General features: G+C 64.0%; 3 protein-coding genes across 5 annotated transcripts; 1 reads left to right on the forward strand and 2 right to left on the reverse strand.

Moving 5' to 3' along the window:
* Positions 1 to 16: 16 nt before the first annotated feature.
* Positions 17 to 8,581, reverse strand: SLC26A11 (solute carrier family 26 member 11). Of its 2 annotated transcripts, none has more exons than XM_030287373.4 (16): positions 8,188 to 8,581; positions 7,705 to 7,897; positions 7,466 to 7,551; positions 6,865 to 6,944; positions 6,563 to 6,705; positions 5,804 to 5,979; positions 5,643 to 5,715; positions 5,249 to 5,299; positions 5,049 to 5,109; positions 4,654 to 4,709; positions 3,830 to 3,970; positions 3,055 to 3,182; positions 2,107 to 2,206; positions 1,773 to 1,906; positions 1,478 to 1,550; positions 17 to 763 (listed from the first exon to the last, which is right to left on the reverse strand). In XM_030287373.4, exons 1-16 carry the CDS (start codon positions 8,350 to 8,352, stop codon positions 681 to 683), a joined length of 1,743 nt encoding a protein of 580 aa, XP_030143233.3. In that variant the 5' UTR covers positions 8,353 to 8,581; the 3' UTR covers positions 17 to 680. The 2 variants fall into 2 exon arrangements, with proteins under 2 accessions (XP_030143233.3, XP_041575831.1); XM_041719897.2 differs by having other exon boundaries at positions 1,773 to 1,909.
* Positions 8,582 to 8,612: 31 nt separating this feature from the next.
* Positions 8,613 to 11,770, forward strand: SGSH (N-sulfoglucosamine sulfohydrolase). Its single transcript, XM_030287374.4, has 8 exons — positions 8,613 to 8,825; positions 9,061 to 9,221; positions 9,349 to 9,454; positions 9,639 to 9,789; positions 10,031 to 10,187; positions 10,357 to 10,438; positions 10,515 to 10,718; positions 10,987 to 11,770. Exons 1-8 carry the CDS (start codon positions 8,738 to 8,740, stop codon positions 11,544 to 11,546), a joined length of 1,509 nt encoding a protein of 502 aa, XP_030143234.4. The 5' UTR covers positions 8,613 to 8,737; the 3' UTR covers positions 11,547 to 11,770.
* A 250-nt stretch (positions 11,771 to 12,020) lies between these two features.
* Positions 12,021 to 18,096, reverse strand: GAA (alpha glucosidase). Of its 2 annotated transcripts, XM_030287367.4 has the most exons (19): positions 17,572 to 18,096; positions 17,359 to 17,504; positions 16,880 to 17,045; positions 16,404 to 16,500; positions 16,196 to 16,315; positions 15,956 to 16,074; positions 15,706 to 15,837; positions 15,481 to 15,591; positions 15,214 to 15,327; positions 15,026 to 15,110; positions 14,819 to 14,936; positions 14,506 to 14,639; positions 14,227 to 14,378; positions 13,877 to 14,025; positions 13,659 to 13,800; positions 13,372 to 13,470; positions 13,041 to 13,205; positions 12,693 to 12,845; positions 12,021 to 12,468 (listed from the first exon to the last, which is right to left on the reverse strand). In XM_030287367.4, the coding sequence occupies exons 1-19, from the start codon at positions 17,947 to 17,949 to the stop codon at positions 12,409 to 12,411; spliced, it is 2,640 nt and encodes an 879-aa protein (XP_030143227.4). In that variant the 5' UTR covers positions 17,950 to 18,096; the 3' UTR covers positions 12,021 to 12,408. The 2 variants fall into 2 exon arrangements, with proteins under 2 accessions (XP_030143227.4, XP_072793197.1); XM_072937096.1 differs by lacking the exon at positions 13,041 to 13,205.
* Positions 18,097 to 18,241: the final 145 nt, after the last annotated feature.

Below are 18,241 nucleotides of genomic sequence, written 5' to 3' on the forward strand. Positions count from 1 at the left end.
CAGAGATCACACTGACTCATTAGCAGTTTCTGATTTATTACAACCTCGCTGTCGGCCGAGGGCAGTTCAGGGAAATGGAATTCCTGACCCTGCCCAGCCCCACCAGGTGCTGTCCCCATCACACAGCCTGGTGTCACCGTGCCTGTGCCCTCGGCAGGGCCCAGGCCAGGGGCTGCACCCCAGGGTGACAGCCCAGCCCTGACCCGTGTGTTTGGGGCAGTGTTTGGCACAACACCCCACAGACAAGATAAGGATAAAAAAGGTAAAGATAAAAATCAGTAAGGAGCACAATCCCAGATGTTTTCCCTCTCCCAGCAGCTGGAGGCTGAGCCCCTGTGTTCGCTTGGAGGGCAGCAGAGCAGCCCTGAAACAGCTTTGAGAGTGCAGCCTACATCACCACTGGAGTGGCACAGAACATGGAAAAGTCCAGAATTAAAACAGTTGTTTAAAAAAATGAGAGCAGCTCCCTGGAGGAAGGATGGCTTTGCACTGGTCACTGCGACAGGGAACAGTTCTGTCCCACAGCCCGTGTGGGGCTGGGCTGGTGCTGCTCTGTCCATCTCAGTGTGGGACATGGGGACAGTCCATCCCCACGCCCAGAGGCCTGAGTGGGGCAGGTGGCTCCCACGGAGGCTGTTGGTGTCACTGGGGTGGCACAGGACACTCAGCCCAAACTGGTCTCACTGGATGAGCCCGGTGCTCTCGGCGGTGCCGATGAGGGGCTCTGCCCTGCTGCCCCCTGGCTCTGCTCCCCCGCAGTGCTCTGGGACAGGAGAGGGGGAAGCAGAGTCAAGGCAAGGCTCATGTCCTGGCTCTGGCTGGAACAGAGAGAGTTTTATCCCCAGGAGTGGGTTCAGAGCTGTGTTTGGGCTCAGGAGGAAGCTGCTGTTGATAACAGTCGGATGGCTCAGCCAGGGACTTCTCAGGCTCCCAGGCTGCCTGGGCAGTGAGGAGCTGGGAGGGACAGAGGCAGGAGAGCTGCCCCAGAGCCCAGAGGGATCTTGCAGAGCACAGGGCATGGTGCTAAAGGAAACACTGCAGGGATTTGGCTGAGGGGCGAGGGCCACTGCTCAGGGGCTGGCTGGGCATTGCTCAGAGGGTGGTGAGCAAGCACCCTGTGCATCACCTGCTTTGGATATTCTTTTATGGTTATTGCAATTTTCTTTTTCTTTTCTGTCCTATTAAACTGCCTTCATCTCAGCTCAAGAGTTTTACCTTTTCTCTGATTCTGCCCCACCCCTCTGCAGAGGAAGTGAAGAGCTCTGTTGTGCTGAGCTGCTGCTGGGTTGAATCACCAGAGCTGACCACAAATCCCCTAGGCTGGGGAGACCCAATTCTTGAGAGGGGCTCCAGCTCACCCTCCCAGGAGCCCCTGCAGCCCCCACACTGCTGCCCTGCAGCTGGACAGGTCAGATCCCCATGGGAGTCCTCCAGAGCCACACTGATCCTGTCCTGGGAGAGCAGCCCAGAGCCTCACCTGCCTCCTCCCAGCTGGGGAAATGCTGGAATCCTTCTAAGCCTGCAGACAGGAGGACTTGGAGAACGGGGTCCTGAGGGCAGAGAAACCTGGGCTGGGGGAGTGCTGGCCATTCCCCATCCCCCCGGGCAGAGCCCCCAGCCATCCCAGCAGGAGCACCCAGCCCTTCCCAGCGCACCAGCCTCCAGCTCTGTGAGATGGAGATGCTTGGGATAGTGATGGGCCACCAGAGAGGCCAGCACAGAGCTCGGGAGGGCAGCTGCGCTGAGCCCATCAGCCACACCCTCCCACACACCTGCAGGCCACAGAAGGCCAGCGAGAGGCCGTGCCTGCGCAGCTCCTGCAGCAGCTCTGCCAGCCCCAGCACCGCCGTGTAATCAATGCTGCTGACGTGGCAGCAGTCCAGCACCACAGAGCGTGCTGGAGATGCTGCTGGAAGAGCACAAGGTCATGTCCCAACATGTCCCGAAATGAGCAGCCTAGGGGTCCCAGCCCTCAGAGCCAGGGCAGGGCGGGCAGGGGTGGGACAGCTGTGCTGTCACCGCTCGCACACGCAGTCCCTGCCACCCACACCAGAGTGATGCAAGCGGTGACAGCCGTGTCCCCAGGACACGCTGGGAGCACTGTACCTGCCAGAGCACGGCTGCACACCGAGTCCCTCAGGTGCTCCACGGCTGGGAAGTGCAGGCTGCTCCCCGGCTGTACCAGCAGCACGGCCCCCTCTGACACCTGTGGGGGGAGACAGCCACAGGCAGCTCAGGGCTGTCACCTTCCCCAGGCGGGGACAACTGCCCGTGTCACCCACTGCCCTCCTGGATGGAGTGGGAGAAAGCAGGAGCCCCCATCCCTCAGGGAAACCCTCCTGCACACAGCCCAGTGTCAGCAGGGCAGGGACAGCAAATGCCTCCCTCTCCTGATGTCCAGTCTGAGGCTATTCCCTTCCTCCTGCTCTTTGAAAGGGGTTCCTGTGCCGTGCCTGTGGCAGAGTGGGGACAGCAAGAACAGGTCAGGAGCATCCCGCACCCCAGTGCCCTCAAGAGTTCCCTCCCAGCTCCCTGGCCCTGCCACATCCAGGGGACTGAGAAATTGACTTGTAAGGAATTCTCAAAATCTGACAGAAAGCTCACACAGTTTCATACATGTGTGTGCAAACTCTGAGATGAGCCAGTCTGGCTTAGGAAGGCCATGGAACAGAGATGACATTGTTGAGAGAGAGACTGAACTAGAAACAAGTTTCAACAAGTTTCAAATGATGGCCTTGCAAAAACACCAGATATTTTAGAGAATCAGAACTGTGAAAGATGCATTGTGGCATTACATGGGGTAAAAATACAGGTGATTGGAGTTAGCAGTAATAGCAGCATTGTGTGGCAAAAGCTAATAGGCTGAAAAACATTTATAAGGTATTGTAACCAGAAAATAGGTTGGCTTCTAATGGAATGGCATTGAGTAATACATCTCTTATGTCTCATCCTTCATCAAGACTGATAATGGAATAAAATCTTTTAAAACGCCTCTCCATTGCCCCATCTCTGAAAAGCTGGGAAAACCAACACAAGGGCAAAGGTGAAGCTCACCTTTATCGGGGGCCTGGCAATGGAGTAGAGCAGGAGGACCCCAGAAACCAGCACCCCGGCTACGATTCCATACTGGACCTCCCAGAAGCAGAGCAGGAATGTCACACAGAGGGGCACAAGGTCCAGCCCTGCAAGAGAGAAAAGCCAGGCTCGGCTGTGGCTGGTCCTGGTGCCACAGGGTGCAGGTGGCTGGGGCAGCTTCGGTGGGGTGGAGCTGCAGGTGGAGCTCTGGGTGGGAGCCCTCAGAAGGGGCCATGAACTGTGAACTGTCCCCGTTGCATGACAAAGGACCCAGGAACCGTGGCACACCATGGGACACTTAAGAGAGGAGTGATGGGACACTCAGAGACAGTGATGGGACACTCAGAGACAGAGATGGGACACTCAGAGACGGTGATGGGACATTCAGAGACGGTGATGGGACACTCAGAGACCAGCCCCAGACTTTTGTATGCCTGTGAGGTGATAAAAGCTCACAGGCTCCTTTGTTCTGGATCCCTCCTCAGAAACACCCAACTCAAGCTGTTATTCTGTTATTTAGTTATGGCAGCATGATTAAATTATTTTAAGGATCTGGACACATGAAACTCTACTATGGGAAACCTGGGGTAGAGCCGGAGAGGAAAGCTGGTCTGTGTGAGTGGGGCAGGGGGGAGCCGTGAAGGGGCCTCAGTCCCAGCTCAGGGGGGTGAGTGTGACTGCCGGAGTGGCTCCTGGATGCTGGACTGGGAAGTTTCCTAAACGGGGATTGCTCACTGCCCACGGATGCCCTCACTCTTAACCCGCCAGAGCGTCCGGAAGATGCCAGCGTCGAACATGGGCACCACGGCCGAGATGATGACGGCGGCCAGCGCCGCTTTGGGGATGTAACAGAAGAGAGAGGTGAGGTACGCCAGGGACAGCAGGACCAGGGCACCTGCGGGAGGGGTGGACCCTGAGCACCCCAGCACCCAAGGGTCCCCACACCCAGGGGTCCCTGGAACCCAGGGGTCCCTGGAACCCAGGGATTCCCAACACCCAGAGGTCTCCACACCCAGGGATCCCCAACACCCAGGGATCCCAAACACCCAGGGGTCCCTGGAACCCAGGGGTCCCCAACACCCAGGGATCCCAAACACCCAGGGTCCTGGAACCCAGGGATTCCCAACACCCAGAGGTCTCCACACCCAGGGATTCCCAACACCCAGAGATCCCCACACCCAGGGATCCCCAACACCCAGAGATCCCCACACCCAGGGATCCCCAACACCCAGGGATCCCAAACACCCAGGGTCCTGCCACCCAGGGGTCCCCAACACCCAGGGGTCCTGACACCCAGGAGTCCCTGGCACCCAGGGGTCCCTGGAACCCAGGGATCCCCAACACCCTGGGATCCCAAACACCCGGGGTCCTGACACCCAGGGATCCCCAACACCCAGGGGTCCTGACACCCAGGGTCCTGACACCCAGGGATCCCCAACACCCAGGGGTCCTGACACCCAGGGGTCCCCAACACTCAGGGGTCCTGACACCCAGGGGTCCTGACACCCAGGGGTCCCCAGCACCCAGGGGTCCCCGACACGGGCAGCAGCCCAGGGGCAGGGCAGGGCAGGGCAGGACCTGTGAGGAGCCCTCCCGCGGGGGTGCAGACCCCTGACTGAGCATTCACCGCCGTCCTGAAACACAAACAGACACGTGCCAGGCTGTTCAGGGCCGGGGGGCTGGGGCTGCTCCTGCCCCCTGCCCAGACCCCACCCAGGAGAGCCGCCCACCCTGTCAGCGAGGAACACCAGCAAGCCCCCGGGCCTCCAGGACCGCACAGCAGGAAGGGAAGTGGCCCTCCACAGAAGAGAAGAGGGGCGCATGCATAGCCCAGCCACCAAGGTGGGCTGCTGGGGACCAGGGCACGAGCTCAGGGACCCACTGGGGACAACACAGTCTTCTGCTCAGGATCTTGCAGAGCTCCCTCACCACACAGCCCCAGTGAGAACCCTGCTCCCCCTCCTGCTACCCACCGGCCAAAGCTGCCCGTGATGGGGTACGAGGAGACGAAGGAGCCCAGGACATTGGCAACACCTGAGGAGACAAAGGAGAGGGGCTGGGGAGCCACTGCTGTGTCTGTGTCCCCAGGACTGCCCAGATGGGGATCCCATGCAGCCCAGGGGCTGTGGGACACCCAGCCCCACCCATGCCATCCTGAGCAAGCATCTCTTACCCAGAGCCAGCAGCTCCTGGTCGGGGTCAATCCTGTAACCATTCTGCGAGGCTGAAAGGAGATGATGGCATTGGCCTGAGGCTCACACAGGCACCTGCCATGCACACAGAGTGGAACCAGCAGCAACTGGGACACCGTGGGCCTTGTCCTGGCACCCCTTGGGCACAGGAGCACCCCGAGACAACATTCACCTCCTGGGCAAATTTCATCTGTGCACCCCACAGGACCTCTCCTGCCAGCCCATGCTGTGAACTGGAGCCCAGTCCCTCCCAATGCCCAAAAGGAACAGCACCTTCCCCAGCACCCCAAGCCCTTGCAGAGACCCCTCCCCAGCACCCCAAGCCCCCGCAGAGACCCCCTGGGAGCACAGGGCAGGACCCTGGCCCAGCCCTACCAAAAGCCTTGGCGATGGCGATGGTCTCCAGCAGCCCCATGAGCGGCACCACGGCCAGCCCGACCCCCATGTCCTGGCAAGAAGAATCCAGTCAGGGCGGGCTGGGACCCAGCACACGCAGGAGGGAGCAGAGCAGCCCCTGGGGAGCTGCCAGCACCCACCTGCACCATGCTCTGGAAGGGGACGGTGCCGTTGGGCGCTGCCAGGGAGAAGCGTGGTGGCCGGAAGGCTGGCAGGCCCTGGGGGATGCTGCCGGTGAGCCTGAAGGGCTGGGAGCCCATCACCTGGAAGGAGTAAGCCACCAGGCCAGCAAACAGGACGACGAGGGCATTGCGTGCTGCCAAAGTGGAGAGAGCAACCCTGAAAGCTGCCCAGAGCCCAGGACAGCAGGAGGGGGGCAGGAGATGCACATCTGAGCTGCTGGGGACCTCCCAGCCTTAGGAGGGGGCACAGTGGCAGGAGCCTTGGGACACTGTCCTCCCTGACCCACCTCCAGGTCTTGCCTCCTGCCAGCCTGGGCTTTCCCAGCTCTGCCTTCCCTGACCCAAAGAGATGAGCCCCTGGGAGGGGATGGGGCAGGGTGTCACCCTGTTCTTTTAAGAGTTTTAAAGTTCTTCTAAAAGTTTCAATGTCTTCTGATATTTACATATTTTTACTGAGTTTCCTCACACTGTTCATATAAACAATTATTGTTTTACATTCTTCTTTGTGGGTGAAGAGAATTGATGGACTGTTAGTTTGACCAGTGTGGTTGGAGAGGTGGCAGTTTCACCCTCTAATCCACTGTCACTTTTGCTACAGTATATATAGTAGAGTCAGAAAATAAAGTTTGCCTTTTTCAGTTCTTTTTCTTTTACATCTAGCCTGGTTCTTTGAGTTATTTCATGTCACAGTGTGACAGTAGGGGACAGCTAACACACCTGTGGCAGCGATCCAGACAATCAGGTAGCTGATCCTGACAGCCAGTGGTTCTGTGGGGGCAGCTTGGGGCAGGTGGCTCTTCATGGCCCGGAGCCCTGCCAGCGTGGCCAGGCAGCTCAGCCCCAGCACAGCGTCCCCAGCCCTGCAAGAGGCACATCAGTGCCACCCCAAACACGCTGTGAGAGCTCCCACAAAGGCCGGGGCAGGGGGGTTGTGTCACAGCCGAGAAATCAGTCCAGTGAGCACAGAGATGGGGAGTGAAGCAGCGGCGGGGCAGGGAGCAGGGCAGGCTGGTGCTGACCTGGTCTCCCCGATCCTCCGCAGTGTCTCATAGAGCTGCAGGAAGAACTGCCTCGGGATGCCCTGCAGCCCCAGGATGTTCTGTGCAGGCAGACAAAGTGTGCTGGCAGACAAAGTGTGCTGGCAGCCCGGCCCAGCCTGGCCCCATGACCGCAGCCATTGGCCAATGCCAGCCTGGAGCTGCTGCCAGAGGCTCTGATTTGGGTTAACCGCAAAGGAAGTGTGGCAGCCCAGCAGAGCCTCAGGTCCCTGGGATGCCACTGAGGGGCTGCTGGGGCTGCAAACCACCCCCAGCTTCCAATTTGCAAACCCAAATTTGCCAGAGAATCACTCAGTGCCTCTTGCAAGTGACCAAATCCCATGTCCTGGTCTTACTGGTGCCCTGGATGCCACCAGCTGGTCACCAGCAGAGGGTGTGTTCAGCTTGGTCTGCTCCAAGCACAGCGCTCAGGGACCAGCAGAACCACTGGCAGGGGGTCCCAGGACCCCTTTGGGGCTCCCTCCCCCAGCACCAAGCACATCACCCATCCCAGCGCTAAATATCCCAGTTGCACAGCACTAGGAGAGAGCTGGAGAGGCAGCCAGGACAGGGCAGGTCCTACCTTGATCTGGTTGAAGCTAATGGTGATGGAAGCAGCTGATGTAAACCCCTTAATGACAGGGCAGGAAATGAAATCCAGAAGGAATCCTGCATGGGATGGCAAGCGGTGAGCACGCTCCTGACCCCAGTGTGACAGCAGGACAATCCCAGTGTCCCGGTGAGCAGAGAGGAGGAAGGAAAAACTACGGGCTGTACAGCAATATCCTAAGCATACATCTGTGCATGGCAGGAGCATCTCACCGAGGCGCAGGAGCCCCATGGCCAGCTGAATGCAGCCAGAGAGGAAGGCGAGGAGGACGGCATAGACGGGCTGGTGGAAGGCGTATGAGGACACCAGCAGGGACATGATGGCCGTGGGACCCAGCGTCACGTCCTTGGCCGTGCCCAGGAGGCAGTAGACAAAGCAGCCCATGAAGGAGGAATAGAGGCCGTACTGCAGGGGGACAGAAGGGGCACTGGCACAGCCCTGGGAGCCGGGAGAGGCCGGACACCTCCCGGACTGGGAGGGCTGGGCCGATCTCAGGTCACTCCAGGGCCCTTGGCACACGCATGGCATCCTGCCCGGGAAATGGGCGACTGCACAGCGCCAGCCCTTGGTCACCCAGCCCAGCCCTGCCCGCCACAGTGCCGGGGCTGCTCCGGGAGCGGGATCCCGGATCACCCCGGCCAGAGGCAGCCGGGGAGCGGCACGACCCGGCTCCCGGCCCCGGGCCCAGCACCCACCTGCGGCGGCAGCCCGGCCAGCTCGGCGTAGGCCAGCGCCTGGGGCACGGCGGTCAGTCCCACGGCCAGCCCGGCCAGCAGGTCCAGCGGCAGCCACGCCCGGGAGTACCGCGGCAGCCAGCGCAGCACCGGCAGCGCCGGGCGCGGACACCGGGACCCCGACATGGCCGGGACCCCGCGGGCCGGGGTCGGTACCGGGAGCGGAGCGGGACCCCGCGGGCCGGGGTCGGTACCGGGAGGGGAGCGGGACCCCGCGGGCCGGGGTCGGGAGCGGGAGCGGGGCGGGACCCCGCGGGCCGGGGTCGGTAGCGGGAGCGGAGGGGACCCCGCGGGCCGGGGTCGGTACCGGGAGCGGAGGGGACCCCGCGGGCCGGGGCTGCGCGGAGCCGCCTCGGCACCGACCGCGGCTCCGCCCGCGCCGGATCTGAGCGGCCGGGGCGCCTCATGTGACCGGGGTGAGGAGGAGCCGGGGCGGCCGGAGGAGCCGCGGTGCCCCGCTGCCGGTGCCGGTGCCGGTGGCGGTGTCGGTGCCGGTGCCGGTGCCGGTGCCATGCGGCCCTGGGCGCTGGTGCTGCTGCTGGGCGCGCTCTGCCCCGGCGGAGCCGCGGCCCCGGCCCGCAATGTGCTGCTGCTCCTGGGTGAGTGCGGCCTGGCCCAGCCCCGGAGCCGGCCCGGACCCCCCTGCCCGGGGCTCGGCGCCGGGGGCATCCCGCGGCTGGGAGGGAGGGGCGGTCCCGGGCTCCTCTGCATCCCCTCCGCAGCACCGCCCGGGGCACCCGCAGCCCGCGTGTTCCCGGTATCATCGGTGCCCCCCGCCTTGTCCCCGTGCCCGGTCAGGGACAGCCCCGGGCTGACCCCGCACCCGTCCCGCAGCCGATGACGGCGGCTTTGAGAGCGGCGCTTACAACAACTCGGCCATCCGCACGCCGAACCTGGACGCGCTGGCCCGGCGCGGTTTGGTCTTCCAGAACGCCTTCACCTCCGTGAGCAGCTGCTCCCCGAGCCGGGCCAGCATCCTGACCGGTTTACCCCAGGTAGGAACACTTGCCTGCGCCGGGCCAGGGCTGCCAGCCCACGGCAGGTGTCACGGGCACGGCTGGACGTGTTTTGGAGCTGGGCTGGCAGCCCTGGTCCGACCATGCCGTGTCCCCTCACCTGCAGCACCAGAACGGGATGTACGGGCTGCACCAGGACGTGCATCACTTCAACTCCTTCGACGGTGTGCGGAGCCTGCCCCAGCTGCTCAGCCATGCAGGCGTCCGGACAGGTAGGAGCTGGGACAGGCAGGAGCTGGGACCGGCAGGGAACACCAAACTAAACCCCACTGACAGAGCTCCCCATGGGCAGGGGAGCCCTGCCTGGACCCGTGGCTGTCCCCATGGAGAGGAGACAGCAGCAGCCACATCCCCCCTGCACTGCTCCTGGCACAGCAGCTGTCTGCATTCTCTCAGGGATAATTGGGAAGAAGCATGTGGGGCCAGGGGCTGTGTACCCCTTCGACTTTGCCTACACAGAGGAGAACAGTTCGGTCCTGCAGGTTGGGAGAAACATCACCCGGATCAAGGTGCTGGTCCGGCAGTTCCTGCAGAGCCAGGACGAGAGGTGAGACTGCTTCCTTGTCCTGGGAATCGCTGTCGGGAGGAGGGAAACTGGCTTCACTGAAGATGTGTCCCCATGACCCAGCTGGTCACAAACAGGAAGGGGCCCCTTGTCCCTGGGTTCCCCCATATCCAGATTAGGTGGAGGGTGTCCTGTTGACCCCAGCTCGCCACGTCACAGCCCAGGAAGGTCTTTGGGTAGTCCTTTGCTTCACCACCTCCACATCCTCCCTTTCCATCCCTAGGCCTTTCTTCCTCTATGTTGCCTTCCATGACCCCCACCGCTGCGGGCACTCCCAGCCCCAATATGGGGCCTTTTGTGAGAAGTTTGGCAATGGAGAGAGTGGGATGGGCTGGATCCCTGACTGGAAGCCACAGATTTACCACCCGGAGCAAGTGCAGGTGAGAACCTGTGGGTACGTGTGGGGCTCTGTGGGGCTGCAAGTGATGGCAGCCTCTGAAGGAGCCAGGGCTGCCCCCAGTTTGTCACTGCTCCCAGTGTCACAGCAAGAGCTGGTGAAGGCACAGGGGCCTGTGTCAGCCACGTGCCCCTTTCCCTGTCTCCGTTTAGGTCCCTGCCTTTGTCCCAGACACGCTGGCTGCCCGGGAGGACCTGGCTGCCCAGTACACGACCATCGGGCGCATGGACCAAGGTGGGAGCCATGGCTGGGCTGGGGCTGAGCTCTGCAGCCCATTCCTCCCCCCTGAGCTCTGCCCTTCCTCTCACAGGGATCGGGCTGGTGCTGGAGGAGCTGCGCCGTGCCGGCTTCCTCAACAGCACCCTGGTGATCTACACCTCTGACAATGGCATCCCCTTCCCCGGCGGCAGGACCAACCTCTACCGCTCGGGCACCGCCCAGCCGCTGCTCCTCTCCTCCCCTGAGCACCCCCAGCGCTGGGGGCAAGTCAGCCCGGCCTTCGCCAGCCTCCTGGGTAAGAGCTGAGGGAGGGAGGCAGCACAGCTGTGCCTGGGGGTGTGGGCTGCTCCCCACCCTCCCTACACCAAAACTCAGGGTCCTGTCCCTGGGGTCAGCCCTGAGCCCTCAGCATTGGCAGGGCCAGTGCAGGGAAGGGAGAGGAGGGAGGACAGAACAGGGTCCCCTGCAGGGACACCATCCCTGGGGACCTTTCTGCCCCTCTCTGGAGCTGAGCTTCCTCCCACAGTGCCTGTCCCTGCTCTCACCCTTTTCCTGCCCTCCAGACCTGACGCCGACCATTCTGGACTGGTTCTCCATCCCCTACCCTGCTTACAGCATCTTTGGCACCAGGCGGGTGCAGCTCACTGGAAAGTCTCTCCTGCCAGCCCTGGAGTCGGAGCAGCCCTGGGCCACCGCCTTCAGCAGCCAGAGCCACCACGAGGTGACCATGTACTACCCCATGCGAGCCATCCAGCACCAGCAGTTCCGCCTCATCCACAACCTCAACTACAAGATGCCCTTCCCCATCGACCAGGACTTCTACGTCTCGCCCACCTTCCAGGACCTGCTGAACCGCACCAGGGCGGGGCAGCCGACGCACTGGAACAAGAGCCTGCACCAGTACTACTACCGGGCCCGCTGGGAGCTCTTCGACTGCAGCCGTGACCCTGCCGAGAGCCAGAACCTGGCCCCCGACCCCCGCTACGCCAGCGTCCTGCAGCTGCTGCGGGCGCAGCTCCTCAAGTGGCAGTGGGACACGGGGGACCCCTGGGTGTGTGCCCCCGATGGCGTCCTGGAGGAGAAACTGAGCCCGCAGTGCCGGCCGCTGCACAACGAGCTGTGAGTGCCCCCTGCGCCCGGGACAGCGCCGCGCTCCTGTGGGGCACGAGGGCTCCGAGCAGGAGCGCGATGGGCTGGTCCCAAACCACGGGTGACACCACGAGGCTCTGCCCTCTGTGCTGCCAGCACCGCCCGGGCCCAGAGCACTGAGGGATTCCTGGTGCCTTGGCTCTCAGCCAGAGGAGCTAAAGGGCCAAGCTGCCCCTCAATAAAGCCTCTGGAGGATAAGGCTCCATTTTCACCTGGAGCTGAGCACACACCTGCAGCAGACCCCAGCTTGGAGGCAGCAGGACAGGCCAAGGGCCTCTGTGGCACAGTCAGGGCTGCAGGAACAGCTGGGGAGCCCCAGTGCTCTGGGAAACAGGGCAAAGCCTTCAAGGGGCACATGGGGTCCCACTGGAGACCTCCAGGCAGGGACAGAGCTGGGGTGTCCCAGCCAGGGGAAGGGAGACAGGACAAGGACACGGCCTGGGGCTGCTCCCAGCAAACAGCAGCTTTATTCACAGTACTGCTCCCTCAGCCCCTGCACATCCCCCTCCACAAAACCACAGCCAGGAAACTCCCTGTAGTTCTATGCCCCAGGTATCAGTCCCCCAGAATAACAGGTTTGCTGTCTCACAAGGCACTTGGGTCTTTTTCCCCCTGATTTGATGATGATGAGGTTTTCCCTGTCCCTGGGGGCTGTGCAAGGCTCCCCTCCCTCTGCCAGTCAGTGCACAGCCCCCCATCGATGCCCAGCAGCAGAGTGAGAACAAGGTCCAGGAAGTGTGGGAAGAGCAGGGGCAGCTTGGGGTACAGGGGATGGGATGGATTTGGCCTCGGATTCCAGGGGAGCAGCACGGCCTCTCCCTGTGAGCGATGCTGGGTCAGGACCAGGAGATCACAAACTGCTCCCACATGGGCAGTGACACAGGGACTCTCAGCACCTGAGGGGACAAAGAAGGTGAGAGCCAGCCAGGAGGGAGCCCAGGGGGATCCTGGCCCTGGCAGAGTCCCAGCCTGGCACAGCCCTGGTCCCACAGATCCCCCGGGAAGGGCACCCATGGCTCGTGCTGTGCCATCGCTGGGGCCAGACCCCGCCAGCCCCTTGGCCGCACTCCAGGTCCCTTCCTGGCCACCACCCCTTTCCAGGGTGGGAACACACACTCACCTGGGTGTCACTGCGGTAGGAGAAGTCACTCACGATGGCACCGTTGGCCAGGACTTGCCGGGGAGGGCTGGTGACCCCCAGCACAGTCACGGCCTCCAGCAGGACCCCGTCGAGGTGGGCGCTGCCCCGCAGCAGCTGGCTGAGCACGGCGTCCTGGGGACACGGGGATGGCACCGGGGATGGCACCGTGTGCCCCTGTCTCTCAGCCACCCCACGTGCACTCAGGGCTCCTCCAGGTGCCCTGCCCCACCTGCTGCCCCTCTGCTGGCCACTGAGCAGACACACATGTGCCAGGGCCACCAGGAGCCCCTGCCCAGACCCCGCCCACCAGCAGCTCCCCGTGCTCACGTTGGAGGCCAGGAAGAGGATCTCTGTGTAGTCCCCCCTCTCAGAGGTCTCCCAGCTGTCCCCATCGTCCCAGAACAGGTCTCCCCTGGCGAAGCCGTCCAGGGTCAGCGCCACCACCAAGGCCATGCCCTTCCCCCGGGACTGGGCAGTGCTGAACGCGGGCTCCTGGGGCACGGGGCAGGCACAGCTCGGGGCACTGCCACAGCCGTGTCCCCTAGCCCTGCAGCCACAGCTTCTCAGGCATTGTCCTGGCAGCGGTGTGGGCACTGCCGCCCTCCCAGGCTGCTCAGACAGGTCACCCTGGTGTCACCACAGAGCAGAGGGGGCTCACCTGCAGGGGCAGGATGTGCCCTGCACGGACATGGACGTTGATGGTGTCCAGGGGTGCTGGCAGGAGGATCCACTGCCCTTTGCTGTGGATGGTGGAGTCCTGCACGGGGACAAAGAGGGAAGAGCAGGCACGGGGTGCCACATAGTGGGGGGGCCGAGCCTAGTGCTAGAGCCCTCAAATGGCCACCAGCAAAGGCAGGTGAGGCACAAGACCCACACAGCCCCAGGGAAAACGTGGCACGCGGTGCCACAGCAAAGCCTCCTCTGCAACACAGCAGGAGCACTCACCCCTGCGAGGCTGTACCACGTCCCTGCTGGGAAGTAGCCGCTGACTTTGGTCTGTCCTGCCTCCAGCACGGGGGTGATGAGCAGCCCCCCGCCCCACAGGAGCTGGCGGTCCACAGCCCAGGTGTTGGGGTTTGTGGGGAACCTGGGGAAGGAGGGGAGGGCAGCGCCAGGAGACCCTGCAGCCGCGTCCCGCTGAGCGCGGCGGGGCTGGCACTCACTCGAGGAACAGGGGCCGGGCCACGGTCTGGCCGGCGCTGTGAGCCCGGTGGAACAGGGTGTAGAGGAAGGGCAGGAGGGAGTAGCGGAGGCGCAGGGCGTTCCTCATGGCAGCCTGGGCGGGCGGGCTGAAGGCGAAGGGCTCCTGCGGCTGCCGGGAGGGGAAAGGCCCGAGGGGATGCTCAGCCCACGCGGGGAGGAACGGAGGGTGCATTTCAGGCAGGCAGGATGGACTCTCCCAGCACTGGGGCACACAGCCCTGCAGCTGAAGCAGCCACCTTCCCACGCTGGCAGGGCAGCCCCGGCCCGGCCCAGAGCCCCCTGCCCGGCAGGTGAGGCTCGCAGGGCTCACCCGGGTGCCGTGGTCGTTGTGGTTCCGCATGAAGGGGTAGAAGGCGCCCAGCTGGGTCCAGCGCACGCACAGCTCCTCGTTCGTGTTGCCCAGGAAGCCGCAGATGTCGGCACCCACCAGTGGCACCCCGAAGAGGTTGAAGAGCAGCACCTCTGCAGGGGGCACAGAGGGCATCAGGGCTCTGCAGCACCCGGGGACGGAGCTTGTGAAGAAGCCCCTGGCTGCGGGGCCAAGGGGGAAGCAGGGGTGTGGGCACAGGCCCAGTGCCCCACAGCCTACCTGGTATGGAGTAGTAGAGCTGCTCCCAGTCGCTGCCAACATCCCCTGTCCAGTGCCCGGCATAGCGCCCGTGCCCAGCGAAGGTGGAGCGTGAGATGATGAAGGGACGCTTGCCCCGGACCCTCAGCAGAGCACTGGGAGTGGCAGGGCTCTGCTCAGCACCCCCTGGCCAGGGAAGGGGCCCAGGGCTCCCACAGAGCCCTGTGCTCCACACCAAACCCTCACCCACCACCCAATGCCTGCCCAACGCTGGGTCTCTCCCAGCTCTGCACCTCCAGCATGTGAGGAGCTGTGGCAGGAGCCCCAGGCTCACTTGTGGGAGGCGATGGCCTCAGTCAGCCCATACAGGCTGTGCAGGTTGTAATGAGAGGACAGGTACTGCTGGCTGGAGGCACAGATGGTCCCGGCTTGCAGGCGTCCCCCAAACACACCTGCAGGGGAAAGGTGGAGCTCAGAGCATCCCCTGGGCTCCTGCCAGCCTCCCCAGAGCCCTGGGCAGGGCTGGAACCCACTCCTGTACCTGGCACGTAAGGGGGATGCTCCAGGTTGTTGTTGGGGCAGCCATCCTGGGAGCCCTCCACAAAGTTGGATGGCTCATTCATGTCCTGGGGAGGGAAGGAAAGGATGGGATGGCCTCGCTGCTGCACTGGGGCCCAGCATAGGTGCAGGGCAGGTGCCAGGGCCAGCAGCTACAACAGGGCCACTCACAAGCCACATGCCATCGAAGGGCACTTGGTCGTGGAAGTCCTTCACCATGTCGTGCCACCACTCGTGAGTCTTTGGGTTGGTGAAGTCCGGGAAGGCCGTGGGGCCTGGCCAGACCTGCAGGAGGGAGAGCGTTGGGCAGAGCCCCCAGCCCCACACACCACCCCACCTCCCACGGCCCCCCAAAGGTTTCTCTCCCACTCTCGGGGTCCTGCTGCCCCAGCCTGTCGAGCCCTGTCCGTGGGCACTGGGGCTGCTCCCCACACGCACCTTCCCGATCAGGGGCTGCCCCGTGGCGTTTCGGATGAACACCCCTCGCTTCAGGCCCTCATCGTAGGGCTTGTAGGTGCCGGGGGGCCCCGAGCTGCTGATCCCAGCATCCTGGAAGGGCACAAAGCCAGGGCTTTACCAGCAACAACAGGGAATGGCCAGCCCTGCCTTCATCACCACCCTGGGGCAGCTGAAGCCCAGTGCCAGCCTGCCTGTGCAACTCACCACAATCATGATGTACCTCAGCCCACGGCTGTGGAAGTCCCGCACCATCTCTGGGTAGTCCTTGAAGCTTTTCTTGTTGAAGGTGAAAACTCTCTTGGCATCTGCGTAATCCAGGTCGTTCCACTGCACATCCTGTGGATGGAGGCACCGCAGCTTGCGAGGAGCAGGGACCCCACGTGCTGCCGTGGGACCCCCACCCCATGGGGCTCCCACCAGCCCCCCATGGCCTCCGGGAGCAGCCCGGACCTACCAGGGGGAAGCGGGCTGCTGTCATGTTGGCCACCACCTGCCGGGTGATGTCGGTGGAGGAGTAGCCCCAGCGGCACAGGTGGAAGCCCAGGCCCCAGTACGGGGGCATGAAGGGGAACCCTGGAGGGTGGATGGTGGATGCTGGCAGGGATGGCCCAGCCTTGTGCCACCCCAGAGCCCTGACGTGCCACGCGGCTCATGGCATCCCAGCAGAGCCATCCCGGCCGTGGCTCAGCCATACCAACCACATCCAGGTACTGCCGCACCACGCTTTTGGGGTCGGGGCCCAGGAAGATGTAGAAGTCCAGGATTCCCCCCGTCGTGCGCCAGGTCAGGGCCGGGCTGGGCTGCAGGAGCACGTCTGGGGAAGCACAAGTGCCAGGGCAGGAAGATGAGGATGAGGATGGGGATGGGGACAGGGCCATGCCCAGCACCCCCACAGGACTCACCCATCGCGTTGCTGTTCAGCAGAAAGACACCGTGGGCTGAACCATCGTCCTCCATCACCAGGTAGAAGGGGTGGGAGCCATAGAGGTTGACATGGGGCTGGAGTAGAGCACGGTGTGGTGCCAATGAGGCTCTGCTGGAGACCCCCACACCCACCCAACCGCCCCCCACCTCTGGTCAGGAGGGGGCTGTGAGACTGTGCTCGCAAACTATGCCAACTCGGTGGAGCCCTGCCCTGAGCCAGAGCCCTGCAAACAGCTCCCAGGCAGCACAGAGCTCCAGGGAAGCTGTTTGCAGGGGGACAAACCTGGGCCTGGGGACAAGGGTCCCATGGGCTTGTCCAGCGTTATGGCCGAGGCCCAGAGCTGAACCAGCACAGACACATCTCCCCAGCCCCAGACAAGATGTGAGAGGCTGCAGGGCCACCCCCAGGAGCTCGGCTGAATCTGTGTCCCTTTCCCTCAGTGCTGCGCCATACCGCGGGTGCCATGTCCCGATTCCAGAGTGTGACCCTGGTCCACGCTGTGTCAAGGAACAGCGGCGTCAGGTGCTCCCCCAGTCCCGAAATGAAATGGGAGGGCAGGGAGGTGGAGATCTGCAGGAACTGGTCTGTGAAGAAGAGGGGTGCGACCGTGGTGTTCAGCCTGCGGAGAGAAAGGGAGACTGCGGCAACAGCTGGGAGGGAGGCACTGAGCTGGGGCCACCGGTGCTGGGCAGGGACACGGCTGCTCATCACCGCGGGAAATAAAAACAAGTTTTGGCTGTTCTCTGGGATTCCTGGTTCCCTGCCCAGCCACGGAACTGCAGAGGGAGTCAAAGTAAAGCCCGCACAGCCACCCCACTGCTGTCACCATTGTCCCAGATGAACAGCAGTGTCCCCGCACCCATCCCGGCATGAGGGCTGTGCAGGTTTGCAACCCGAGTCCCTGGGGAAGCGAGGGGCCGAGCGGCACTCACAGCACTCTCCCGCCGCGCTGCCGGCTCACGACGAGGCCGAAGGGGTCCCGGCTGACCTGCAGCCCGTAGAGCGTGGACGGGGCTCGGCCGCGCACCCGCGGCGTGCCCAGCGGCACCTCATAGCGCTGCCGGGCCGCGTCCCGGAGCTGCGGGCGGACAGCGGTCAGCGGGGCACCGGGGCACCGCGGGGCCCACGGGCGGGCCGGGCCGCACCGTGAAGCGCAGGCGGGCCGCGGTCTCCAGCGCCAGGTCCAGCCGCAGCTCGTCCACCGCGCCCGGCAGGAAGGCGGCGGCCACGCGGCGCAGCCGGGCCGAGAAGCCGCTCTCGGTGGCCGTCAGGTTCTCGGCGCGGTAGCTGCGGTAGCCGCGGGGGAAGAAGCACCACGGCGGGCCGGGCGCGGCGCGGGGCCCGGGCCCGGCGCTGTAGCAGCAGCCCCGCGCCTCGCAGCCCGCCCGCGACAGGAGCCGCTCGGGGCCGCAGTCGAAGCGGCCGCCCGGGGACACATCGCAGGCGGCAGCGCCGGGGCCCCGCGCCGCGGCCGGGACCAGCAGCGCCAGCAGCGCGGCCGCCAGCCCCGGGCCCGGCCCCATGGCCCGGCAGCGGCTGCGGCAGCGGGGACGCACCGGCACCGGCACCGGCACCCGCACCGGCACCGGCACCCGCACCGCCACCGCGCGGCACCGGCACCCGCACCGGCACCCGCACCGGTACCGGCACCCGCACCGGCACCGCTGCTGCCGGGGCTCGGCCAACAGCCGGGACAGCGCCGCCCCCACCCCTGCAATCGCGGCTACACCGAGGCGGGGCGGAGAGGCGGGGCCCAGCAGCTGCTGGGGCAGAGAAAGTGAAACGTAAACAGAAACATACCGAAAGAATTACAGT

This window comes from Taeniopygia guttata, chromosome 18 (assembly GCF_048771995.1).
Source record: "Taeniopygia guttata chromosome 18, bTaeGut7.mat, whole genome shotgun sequence".
NCBI lineage: Eukaryota > Metazoa > Chordata > Aves > Passeriformes > Estrildidae > Taeniopygia > Taeniopygia guttata.

What these genes read in the sequence shown, in the direction of transcription:
- SLC26A11 (XM_041719897.2), bottom strand. Translation starts at nt 8,352, where the DNA reads ATGTCGGGGTCCCGGTGTCCGCGCCCGGCGCTGCCGGTGCTGCGCTGG. An exon ending in CCTTCCAGAGCATGGTGCAG is followed by an intron (nt 5,716 to 5,803) that starts GTGGGTGCTGGC and finishes TCTTCTTGCCAG; the next exon opens with GACATGGGGGTCGGGCTGGC. An exon ending in GTGCAGCCGTGCTCTGGCAG is followed by an intron (nt 1,910 to 2,106) that starts GTACAGTGCTCC and finishes GTGCTCTTCCAG; the next exon opens with CAGCATCTCCAGCACGCTCT.
- SGSH (XM_030287374.4), top strand. Translation starts at nt 8,738, where the DNA reads ATGCGGCCCTGGGCGCTGGTGCTGCTGCTGGGCGCGCTCTGCCCCGGC. An exon ending in ACCACCCGGAGCAAGTGCAG is followed by an intron (nt 10,188 to 10,356) that starts GTGAGAACCTGT and finishes GTCTCCGTTTAG; the next exon opens with GTCCCTGCCTTTGTCCCAGA. An exon ending in CATCGGGCGCATGGACCAAG is followed by an intron (nt 10,439 to 10,514) that starts GTGGGAGCCATG and finishes TTCCTCTCACAG; the next exon opens with GGATCGGGCTGGTGCTGGAG.
- GAA (XM_030287367.4), bottom strand. Translation starts at nt 17,949, where the DNA reads ATGGGGCCGGGCCCGGGGCTGGCGGCCGCGCTGCTGGCGCTGCTGGTC. An exon ending in ACAACGACCACGGCACCCGG is followed by an intron (nt 14,026 to 14,226) that starts GTGAGCCCTGCG and finishes CCCTCCCGGCAG; the next exon opens with CCGCAGGAGCCCTTCGCCTT. An exon ending in GGCACATCCTGCCCCTGCAG is followed by an intron (nt 13,206 to 13,371) that starts GTGAGCCCCCTC and finishes CCCGTGCCCCAG; the next exon opens with GAGCCCGCGTTCAGCACTGC.